At 41.3% G+C, this 12,425-nt stretch overlaps 1 protein-coding gene across 1 annotated transcript in view; it reads right to left on the bottom strand.

Annotated features, from left to right (window-relative positions):
- Window positions 1-12,425, bottom strand: part of MYO3B (myosin IIIB) — a 485,789-nt gene that overhangs the window by 168,340 nt on the left and 305,024 nt on the right. The window contains exon 26 of the mRNA XM_031651705.1: window positions 3,670-3,755. Coding sequence (XP_031507565.1) covers window positions 3,670-3,755 — 86 coding nt within the window. The remainder of the gene's footprint in view (window positions 1-3,669; window positions 3,756-12,425) is intronic.

Here is a 12,425-nt window from a genome sequence, read left to right as displayed (position 1 = left end):
AAAAAACACAAAAAACTGCCACTTTTCTACTTACAATCTTTGAAGTGGAAAATACTCGTGGAATATGTTCATGTTGGACTTTACCAAGAAAGTCAAACTATTTCCCAAAGAGATTACACCAATTTATATCCTCACCACTAGAATATGAGAGTCCCATTTCTCTCTAACTGTGACAATCTTGGAATTAACAGACTTATTGGCTACTGCCAAAATAGGTATAACATGGTGTTGAATTGTGGTTTTAATTTGTATTTCTTTGATTAAAAAGGCTGGGCTTTTCCTTTTGTTTTCAATGATGTTCTCTCACAATGAACAATGAATTTTATTTCTCTATTTTTTCCTCATGGTTACTCTTACTTCTGGAAGGGAGAGGAGAAAGAAGAACCACCATTTTAGATAAAAATTATATTAGTGTGGGAGATTGCTTACATTTTTTATTTGCACCTCTCATTTTGGTCATTCTGATCCTGCATTTTTGCACTAGGGAAGGATTTGTATGTTTTAAAGATGGCTTTGAAATCCTAACCTATAATGAATGAGCTCTGCTTTGATTCATCCCTCCAATTGAGTTTTGCACTCAAAGGCATATGAAACATCTGCACCCAGCTTGGAGATTTGTACAACCCTAAGTCAATGTGAAAATGTATCTCAAGGCTAATTATACAGACTGAAACTTTTTTTATTTCTCAAGACTTTAAACGAAGTCCTTCTTTTAGAATGAGTCATTCCCTCTGTATAGTTTTAGGGCTTTGGTATAACCATGCTGTCACCATTCACCATTTTGTAAATCAAATTGGTTTTTCCTCTTTATTAAATAAAACTTTACGTAGGATCTACTGATGTATCAGGCATGGGCAGAAGTGCTGAATGATATGAGTAGGCAATGCACACAATTTCCCTGCCCTCATGAAGCTTTATATTCTAGTAGGGAAGACAAACATAAACAAAAATATGAAGGACATCATTTTGGATAAGGATAAGAATAAAAAATCAGTGTGGGAGGGTAGGTGAGTATTCTTTGGGGGTATATTTTGGCAGGCAGCCTTAAGCAACCAGGATAGTGATGAAACTCAAGCCATGTCATATGAGAAACTGATGAAGAGGCTGGGAACATGGAGCTTAAAAACAAAAAGACTTAGCAGGGTCTCTTAAACAGTCATATGCAGACCACCTGCATCAGAATCACCTGGAGATTTAATGAAAAATATGGATTCCTGGGCCACACTCCAGACATAGAATCAGAATCTCTGGGGCTGGGCCTTGGGAGTCTATATTTTAATAAACTCCTACAGCGATATTGAGTACTAAAGTTTGAGAACCACTGACTTAAGGGAACATGATAATTGACTGCCATCAAGTGGAGAAGGGAGATGACTTGTTCAGTAAAGTCCAGAGGGTAGAACTGGGGTAGATGCTTAGAAGCTTCTGAAGGATGGTTTCTTATGGTCAGGGTTATGAAGGACATTATGGTGATCAGATATCTCGACACATGGAATGGGCTACTTCAGGAACTAGGGAGTGAATTCGTAAACCCTGAATCTGTTCAATGGGACACTAGTTGATGAGGTCAAGAATGCTACTGACGAAAGCCTAGCCAGGTAGTTGGACTGGGCGACCCTTCAAGATTCCTTCTAACAAAGATTCTAGGTTGACTTCTCTCTTGGTTAAAAAGAATGGATTTTGTGATTTTTTAAAATAGATGTTTATCATTGATCCAATACTGTCACTGTGACAAATCTTCAGTTATTGTCTTACGTTTGGATAATAAGTTGGAAGCCTCCTAAAATATCCCTAGATAATCTATTAAGGACTTTAAAACCTCAACTATGATCTCTTTCACAGGATAGTTTCCCCAACATACACCTAGAACAGTGGCTGTCAGTGTAGTGTTCTCATCAGCAGCTGCAGCATGACCTGGAAACTTGTTAAAAATGCATTCTCTCTTCTCTCACTCTCTCTCCCTCTCTCTCTCTCTCACTGAATCAGAAACTCTGGGGGTGAGACCTACCAATCTGCATTTTAGCTTGCCCTCTAGGAGTTTCTGCTGTGTGAGAAGGCTGGAGAACCACTGACTTAGAGAAATAGAATCCCAGGGAAATTAAGTGACTTGTCTCCAGTGACAGAGTTTATTTATATAAAGAAACTGGCTTCCAAGTCTCTCCATCATCTTTTCTCTTCGTTAGGCTTAAATGACTTACGGAGTCTCTGGAGCACATAATTTTCTCTTGGAAAAGGTCAGCTGCTCAGAATCTACCCTAAATAAATCCTCACACATGTTTAATATTTAGGATTGTTTATTGAGCACTGCTAGCAAACAATTGGAAACAATTTTGGTATCCACCAGTAGAGAAACAGCTAAATAAATATCATGAATTTCAATGAGGGGGTTGAAAGGAATTTGTTAGAGCTATGGAACAACATGGTTTTTATCTCTCACACGTATTAAGTAGAAAAGCAAGTTGCCAAATGGTATACAAAGTGTGGTTCACAAGTGAAAAGTGCAAATTCCTCTTCCTCTAACTCTCTGTGTGTTTGTGTGTGTTTGTGTGTGTGTGTGTGTGTGTGTGTCCTGAAAGGATAAAACTACTAAAGCAGGCCGGGCGCGGTGGCTCAAGCCTGTAATCCCAGCACTTTGGGAGGCCGAGACAGGCCGATCACAAGGTCAGGAGATCGAGACCATCCTGGGTAACCCAGTGAAACCCCGTCTCTACTAAAAATTACAAAAAACTAGCTGGGTAAGGTGGCAGGTGCCTGTAGTCCCAGCTACTCGGGAGGCTGAGGCAGGAGAATGGCGTAAACTTGGCAGGTGGAACTTGCAGTGAGCTGAGATCCAGCTACTGCACTCCAGCCTGGGAGACAGAGAGAGACTCCGTCTCAAAAACAAAAAACAAAACAAAACAAAAAACTACTAAAGTTACTTTAGAGAGGGGCCATCGTTGGGCAGATGCTGGGAAATGGAATTAGTGATATGGAAAATAAATTTCAGCTTTATATGTAATACTTAAAAATTTTAGAGGAAAGGGTGCTCATACATTATTTTTATAATTAAAAAGTGACTTCAAACATTGGGTAAAAATTGTTATGGTTTTATTGTAATGGGCCCAAATCCTGGTCAAAGAATTGTGAATATACAGATTTGATCAATATTACTTGCATCTAAGTAGAAATGCCCCCAGTTATATGGCAAAGAAATAAACGCTTTTCCCATTTTAAAATATTTCTAGAAGGACCCTCAATCTATATCAACGACCACCCAGACTGTCTGCTCAGAGACCCAAAATACTAGACAATTATCTGAACAATTCAATCCATATAAATAATTTTCTCTTATGTAGATAATAGAGGTAGCAGAACTATTTTGGATTGGATAATTTGATAATTACCCCCAATTGCCCATTTCCCTTTGTGTGTATAAAAATTCAGATTTAGTTTAAATTCTATCTTATATTTACCATAATCCCTGTTACTTTAATTTTTTCCCTTCATGTTTGGCCTTGAGTAAAGAGAGAGAACAGCTGGCCACCATCTGCTGCCTTAAAAAAAGCCATATATTCATTACATCCTTAGACTCCTAAATTTGGGCCTTGGGTTAAGAAATTGCACTAATCTGTGCTATTAGATTGAAAAGGTCCTGAAATTGTAGATTCCTTCTTTCTAATGCAGTATTACTATAGATAGCACTTAGCATATAACAGGTGCTTAATAAATGTTTCTGATACTGCTGCTGCTGCCTCCTCATAAACTTTGAGAGGCCCCTAAAGGGGAAAAATCACAATGACACTGGGAATTGGAAATTGAGGCTGGATTTGCTCAAATTAATTTGTAATAAAAGCTTAAGTTTAAACTGATTATTTACAATTAGAAAAATTATTAATGTATTTTTTCTGATTGAACTCTACAGATTGATTTCACAGTGAATATTCAGATGTGTTCAACCATCTCTATGTATTTATTTTGAGGATGGTGGGGATTTCACACCCTGACTCCATCACCCACATACTCTCTGTGTAACTTTGAGCTAGTTTCCTCATTTGTAAAACCAGAATAAATACCATCTATCTGGGGGACTACTACCAGTGTTAAGTGAGATGATATATGTAAAACCCTAGCATGAAGCCCACCACAAGTAGGTTCTCAAAAAATGTCCATCTCTGTCTTCTTCTAAGAAAAATCTATTTTTCTCTTCCCCTACCCAAACGTGTGAAGAAACATAGTTAGCAATCTTTTCTCTAAGTCATCCCATCGTGCTCAGAGGTAGGCAGATATTTACTATAAGCAGCTAGAGCATGCTATACCAGTAATGGTTAAGAGGACAACTGCTCAGCTGACGGACTGGGTAGTGTTCTCCTGGAGCACCACGTTGGGAGGGATTCCAAGGCCACATCGAGGCTGTGAAGAAAACATGCCTTGACTGAAGAGCCGGGTCTGCAGCTAGGGCTGAAGAGTGAAGTTGTGCTCATACCCATGTATTTGCCATCCCCATGCCAGGAGGTTTCCTCACACTCTCCTTCCTCCTTTTCTCCTCTTCCCCCTTTTCTCCATGTTGTTATTTTCTTCATTCCTTTTTCTTTTTGCTGCTTCATTGTTATTATCTAACATAAGTTAGCCCCGCTGATATTTGTTTTAAAGAATCTCCAAGCAAGGAGTTTTAATTCAGCCATTGATTTCCAGAGTAACCTGGGCAAGCAAATCCAAATGTTCAGATATTATTTAATGCCTTCATAATGTCTTTCCTCTTGTTTTCCTTTATTATTTCTTCTTTCCTACAACTGAATTAATTCATGAGGTTGCTTATAACACAGAACATTTGGAAAATCAGGAAAGATAGCCTGGACTTATTATTCTGCCACCATTCAGTATTTTGGAGAACAGTGAGATCAATATTAATTCTTGCATCCACTTTTCCAAATCACCACTACAAATTCCTGGCTAAATCTGCAGAGCTATCAACTACAGAAATGGTTTCTCTAATTGACTATGTGAAAAGCCGCTGCCAGCAGCGTGGGCTCCATGAAAAAGGCAGGGCTTGAAAGAATTACTTTTGGGATATTGTCCCAATTGCCTGAGGCAACTAAGAAAGGGTCCTCAGCCCACAATGCCAATTTGAACCCATCTTGCCCCATAAGAATGAGTAGAGGTGGTCACAGAAGTTCTCTTTAGCCGATAACATTCTGGAGAGACTGATATTGCCTATCCCTAGAGCTACCTTGGGGAAGTGATTTCACCTCTATTGCCTCAGACTCTTTAAATTTGATCTGAAAATAAAGATCTGTAAATGAGAAAGTTGGAACAAGCCATCTCTTAGAGTCTTTCGGTGATATTGTAAAAGACATTTTAAGAAAATTTTTTGTTTACTGCACTAACCAAGTGTATTAGTCTGCTTTCACACTGCTGATAAAGACATACCTGAGACTGGGCAATTTACAAAAGAAAGAGGTTTAATTGAACTTACAGTTCCACATGGCTGGGGAGGCCTCACAATCATGGCAGAAGGCAAGGAGGAGCAAGTCACATCTTATGTGGATGGCGGCAGGCAAAGAGAGAGCTTGGGCCGGGCACTGTGGCTCATGCCTATAACCCCAGCACTTTGGGAGGCCAAGGCAGGCAGATCACCGGAGGTCAGGAGTTCAAGATCAGCCTGGCCAACACGGTGAAACCCTGTCTCTACTAAAAATACAAAAATTAGTCAGGTGTGGTGGCGCACGCCTGTAATCCCAGCTACTCAGGAGGCTGAGGCAGGAGAATCACTTGAATTTGGAGGGAGAGGTTGCAGTGAGCAACTCCACTGCACTCCAGCCTGGGTGACAGAGTGAGACCCTGTCTCAAAAAAAAAAAAAAAAAAAAAAAGAACTTGTGCAGGAAAACTCCCCTTTTTAAGATCATCAGATCTCCCAAGAGTTATTCACTATCAGGAGAACAGCAAGGGAAAGATCTGCGCCCATGATTCAATTACCTCCCACTGCATTCCTCCCACAACACATGGGAATTCAAGATGAGATCTGGGTGGGGACACAACCAAACCATATCACCAAGGTTATAACACTGGTAATGTAAGGATTAAGAAGAGAAAATAAGTCATTCAAGGTTTCACCTCCCTAATACTCTAATACATAAACTACCTAAAAGGCACCGACACGCACAGTTGGAAAGCAGGTAGCAACTCACCCTCTCAACTAAACAAAGAAAAGCAGATGGAAATGATAGTACGCAAGGACAGCAATGTTAAAGGCCCTCCCAGAGAAGCCACCATGCCACTTCTGCCCCTAGAAGGTAGATGTGGAGACTTCACACAAGCATGAAATATATTTTACTCACAATGTTGAAGCTGTCATCCTCCCTAACTATGTCTTAACAGGTTCCTTACACCACGTAAATTAATTTCCCTGGAATATTTGTCTTTACTTTTTAAAATTTAAAAAAATTTTTTTGAAACAATCTCACTCTGTCACCCAGGCTGGAGTGCAGTGGCACAATCACAGCTCACTGCAGCCTTTACCTCCGAGGCTCAAGCAATCCTCTCACTTCAGCCGCCAAGTAGCTAGGACCACAGGCATGTGCCACCACACTCTGCTCATTTTTGTATTTTAGGGTTTTGCCATGTAGCCAAGGCAGGTCTCAAACTACTGGGCTCAAGTGATCCACCCACCTCGGCCTCCTGGGGTTACAGGCGTGAGCCACTGCACCTAGCAATTTCCAGGTCTTGAGGATGCTGTTCACTTTGCTGTGGATGTACTAGCTTACCTGGATGACACATTAATATCTGTTTATATCAGACTCTCATCTATGTAGTTATAGGTGAAAAGAAAAGAAATCTAATGATGTCCTGGAGGCCGGGCGCGGTGGCTCAAGCCTGTAATCCCAGCACTTTGGGAGGCCGAGACGGGCGGATCACGAGGTCAGGAGATCGAGACCATCCTGGCGAACACGGTGAAACCCTGTCTCTACTAAAAAAATACAAAAAACTAGCCGGGCGAGGCGGCGGGCGCCTGTAGTCCCAGCTACTCGGGAGGCTGAGGCAGGAGAATGGCGTGAACCCGGGAGGCGGAGCTTGCAGTGAGCTGAGATCCGGCCACTGCACTCCAGCCCGGGCGACAGAGCCAGACTCCGTCTCAAAAAAAAAAAAAAAAAAATGATGTCCTGGAGGATTTCTGTTTTCTTGTTCCTTATTCACTGTTGTCTACCCAGAGAAAAAAGCAGAAGCTTTTACTCATTGAAAATTGAAGTTTGACATTCAGCCTGTCTCGAGATGTCTGGGTTCTTCTGTGCTGTTGATTTCTCTAAATACTATCTTGTGAGTAGGCACTAACCTTAGGGCTTAATAAGGGAATATGGTGGACCATGTTCTCACAGGTGAACTTTTCACAACGTTAACTGATGATATTCAGTTCACTTTGTGAGAGTTAAAGAATGTGTTGTAGGCTTAAAACTGCAAACACACTGTTGTGGGAAAAACTCTCAAATGATGTTTTTCCTCTGCTGTCACACCAAAAAACACTGAACAACACTAAGACTTCCATGACCAAATGTGTGTGAGTTTTTCCCCACCACAAGCAAGCAGTTAATTCTGCAGCAGATACCAACTGGGCATCCTTCAAATCAATTTGGACATTGTCCACCTGGAGATAGTGTCAGATCCCACTGTTTGAGGGCTCAGTCCCCAAGACTAACCACTCCCCACCCCCCAATGCCAGTCACAAGTCTGGGCCTTCGAAACTTCTCACTGACCAGCTTCAAGTTGGGGTTCCCATGACACCCTCTTTGGGTTCAATTAATTTGCTGGAGCAACTCTTAGAACTTAGGGAAACACATTTACAAGTTTATTATAAGGGATATTGCAAAGGATACAGATAAAGAGATGAGTAGGACAAGTTACGGGGGAAAGGGCGCAGAGCTTCCACGCCTCGCTTGGGCATGCCACCCTCCAGGAACTTCCATGTGTTCAACCATGCAGAATCCAAACCTCTTGGGTTATCACGGAAGCTTCATGACTTCAGCATTCTTTCCCCTACGATACATGATGGGACCCTCTCTGGGGAGGGTCTTAGGACCCACAATCAGAAAGGGGAAGATGAAAGTCTTGCCTTGGGGCATGTGAAAGGAGGGCAGAAGGATTCTGTTTCCTGAGGCCTGACACATCCAACATGGTAAACAAAAGACTGTAATAAGGGTTATGGGAGTTACGAGCCAGGAACCATGCTGAAAACCTCTCTCTCTGCCTATAAATAAATATACATATGTGTGTGGTGTTATTAGATATATATACGTATATATGTATATAATATATACATATATAACATATATAATATATAACATATATAATATACATATATACATATACGTGCATATATGTATATTATATACATATATGTGTATATATTAAACCTATGTATGTATATGTATATTAATATGTATACACACATGTGTATATGTATATTAATATATACACATAATCTATATATGTGTGTATATATATTAAACCTATATATAATAGGTGTTATATATGTGTATATATAATACTTATATGTTTATATATAGTGGATATATAAAACCTATATATTCATATATAAATATATAAAAATACACCTCTATTATATAGATGTATGTATATATAAAAAAAGTACACTATACATAGATTTTTAAAATATATGTGTATATATATAAAACCTATATATTTTTTTATATATATATATATATATATTTTTTTTTTGAGACGGAGTCTCGGTCTGTCGCCCAGGCTGGAGTGCAGTGGCACGATCTCGGCTCACTGCAACCTCCGCCCCCCAGTTTCACGCCATTCTCTTGCCTCAGCCTCCTGAGTAGCTGGGACTACAGGCTCCCGCCACTGCGTCCGGCTAATTTTTTGTATTTTTAGTAGAGACGGGGTTTCACCGTGTTAGCCAGGATGGTCTCGATCTCCTGACCTTGTGATCCGCCCGCCTCGGCCTCCCAAAGTGCTGGGATTACAGGCGTGAGCCACCGTGCCCGGCCTTTTTTTTTTTTTTTTTTTGAGATGGAGTCTCGCTCTGTTGCCCAGGGTGGAGTGCAGTGGCATGATCTTGGCTCACTGCAAGCTCCACCTCCTGGGTTCACGCCATTCTCCTGCCTCAGCTTCCCGAGTAGCTGGGACTATAGGCGCCTGCCACCACGCCTGGCTAATTTTTTTTTTTTTCGTATTTTTAGTAGAGATAGGGTTTCACCATGTTAGCCAAGCCTATATATTTATATATTTTAAATATATATACACACATCTATATAATAGATACATAATTATCTATATAATAGATACATATTTATATATAGGTTTTATATACATACACACACATATATTATATATATTTATATACATACACACATATCTAATATATATTTTTAAATTATGTTTTATTTATTTTTTTTTTTGAGACAGAGTCTCACTCTGTTGCCCAGGCTGGAGTGCAGTGGCATGATCTTGGCTCACTGCAACCTCTGCCTCCTGGGTTCAAGTGATTCTCCTGCCTCAGACTCCCAAGTAGCTGCGATTACAGGCATGCACAACCACGCCCAGCTAATTTTCATAGTATTAGTAGAGACAGGGTTTTACCATGTTGGCCAGGCTAGTCTTGAACTCCTGACCCTGGGTGATCCACCTGCCTCGGCCTCCCAAAGTGCTGGGATTACAGGCATGAGCCACCATGTCCAGCCATAATATATATTTGTATATAGGTTTTTAAAATATATATACACATATATGTAATAACACCTATTTTATATATATAGGTTTAATGTGTGTGTGTGTATATATATATACACACATGCATATGTGTGTATGTATATACCTATCTATGGGCCAGGCATGGTGGCTCACCCTTGTAATCTTAACATTTTGGGAGGCCAAGGCAGGCAGATTACCTGAGGTCAAGAGTTCAAGATCAGCCTGGCCAACATGGTGAAACCCTGTCTCTACCAAAAATACAAAAAATTAGCTGGGTGTAGTGGTGCTCGCCTGTAGTCCCAGTTACTCAGGGAGGCTGAGGCAGGACAATCACTTGAACCCGGGAGGTGGAGGTTGTAGTGAGCTGAGATCACACTACTGTATTCCAGCCTAGGCGACAGAGTGACACTCCATCTCAAAAGAAAAACCAAAAAAAAACAACTGTGTGTATGTGTGCGTGTGTGTGTGTGTGTGTATATATATATATATATATATAAAATGTATAATAACACCCCTCACACCTTCTCCAAGGCCATGGAATTAGAAGATTCTCAGGATCTCACCTGCTTCTAGTCAGGCACTTCTGCACTTTCTGACTCTTAAATGAGGTAGTAAGGAACTCAAAATATTTACTTAATATTCATTCAGCCCCTATTCTTTCTTTTTTTTTTTTCTTTTTTTTCTTTTTTTTTTTTTTTCTTTTTGAGGTAGAGTTTCACTCTTGTTGCCCAGGCTGGAGTGCAATGGTGCAATCTCAGCTCACTGCAACCTCCGCCTCCCGGGGTCAAGCAATTCTCCTGTCTCAGCCTCCTGAGTAGCTGGGATTTCAGGCATGCACCACCACACCCAGCTAATTTTGTATTTTTAGTAGAGACAGGGTTTCTCCGTGTTGGTCAGGCTGGTCTCCAACTCCTGATCTCAGGTGATCCGCCTGCCTCGGCCTCCCAAAGTGCTGGGATTACAGGCATGAGCCACCGAGCCTGGCCTTTTCAGCCCCTATTCTTTCAATCAATTAATTAAATTAATTAGATTTATTCTCTGAGAGAAACATGATTAACTGCCTCCCCCATTTCCACACTCACTTCTCCCTGGCTAAATGAACACCAGTTTTTTTCTGGGTGACAATGTGCCCCAGTCCTGTTCTCCACTTTCTAAGCCTCTCCCCACAGCTAGGAATGGTCATGGGACCCAGGTCAGGTCAATGAGGTATATGTAAAATGGATTCTGAAAAAATTTTTTCTTTCCTGATAAAAAAGGTAGAGATGTGGCTGCCTTAGCCATTCATCCTGCTCCTTTTTTCCTGCCTTAAATGTAGACATGATAGTTGGAGGGGCAGCAGCCATCTTGTGACTATGACACTATAAGCCAACTCACACACTAAAGATGGTCAAAAGGGATGAAAGAAGGTCAGAAGGTGTCCAGGTCTCTGATGACATCATTGAACAGCAGAACTAATGCTAGAAACAGCTTACCTCTCAACTTCTTTTTTATGTGAGAAGAAATAAACAAACCTATTTGTCAGTGGTTCTCAACTTGGGTAAATCCCCCCTCCCCCTCCAGGAGACATTTGACAACATCTAGAGATACCTTTGATTGTCACAACTGCTGGGGGTGCGGGTGTTGGTATCTAGTATGCAGAATCTAGAAAGACGCTACTAAACATCTTATAAGGCACAGGACAGCTCACAACAAAGAATTATCTGGTCCAAAATGTCAACAACGTAGAGGTTGAGAAACTCTGGCTTAAGCCACTAAGAATGGCTGATTAATATTCCTGATTAATAGAGTCCTTCATTCAGGAAACACTGGACACACACAATGAACCAGATACCATAATATGTGAAGTGCTAGGGATACAAAAATGAGTAAGATCCACTCCATCCCTGTAAAATTCACAGTCTTGTGGAGCAGACAGACATGTTAAGATAAAAATAAGACTATATGTTCTAATACACAGATATCAACACCCAGTTGTGGGAGCACAGAGGATGGAGCAACCGCTAGTTTGGCAGAGTCCAGGCAGGCTTCATAGAGAAGGTGCCTGGGCTGGGGATTAAAAGGTGAAGAGAAGACTGCCAGATGAAGAGGCTTTCCATCAGTGAAGAGAAGGCACAAAGGCTGACCATCATGCATAGGACTGGAGGGCCTGGTGGGGAAAAATGAGAATAGTCAGTTGAGACCAGTCATGGAAAGCTTTGTGTTCTGCAGTAGGCAGGCCTAGGCAAACCTACCCCCAGAGGTCCAAGGAAGCTGAGAGGCCAAAGAAAGAGGCTAACATATCCAGTTCCTTAGAAAGAAAGAAACATTTAATAGAGATTTATGAACAGAAGCCATGTCTGTGTCTAGGATGGCACTGGGACAAAATGGAGGATCCCTGGTCCATTAACCCCCTAACCCAGTGCTTATATACCATAGGAAAGTGATATGAACAGGAGACAGGGAAACACTAGGTAGAAGAGGGTGGTTCCCTGGCAAAGGTCCCACCCTCAAGTCTGGATACCCCTGGCCCTAAATAAGGACAGGTATTCCTGTTTTTGCACCCAAAAAGTTGCCTTTGGGCCCACTACATCCCCTATTCTGTACCCATGCAAACCATGAACCCCAGGCTCCAGAGCAGACGAGGAGACAAGCAGACCATGGCAGAACAGCATGGCAGAGAAAGAGAGATAGAAGGAGCATCTGAAGGCCGAGAGGAGTTCTGCTAGGGGCAGTTGGAGAGGAGTCTGGCCACTGG

Source organism: Papio anubis, chromosome 10, assembly GCF_008728515.1.
Source record: "Papio anubis isolate 15944 chromosome 10, Panubis1.0, whole genome shotgun sequence".
Lineage (NCBI taxonomy): Eukaryota > Metazoa > Chordata > Mammalia > Primates > Cercopithecidae > Papio > Papio anubis.
Note: the sequence above shows the minus strand (reverse complement) of the source record. Positions and strands in the feature narration are given on the sequence as shown.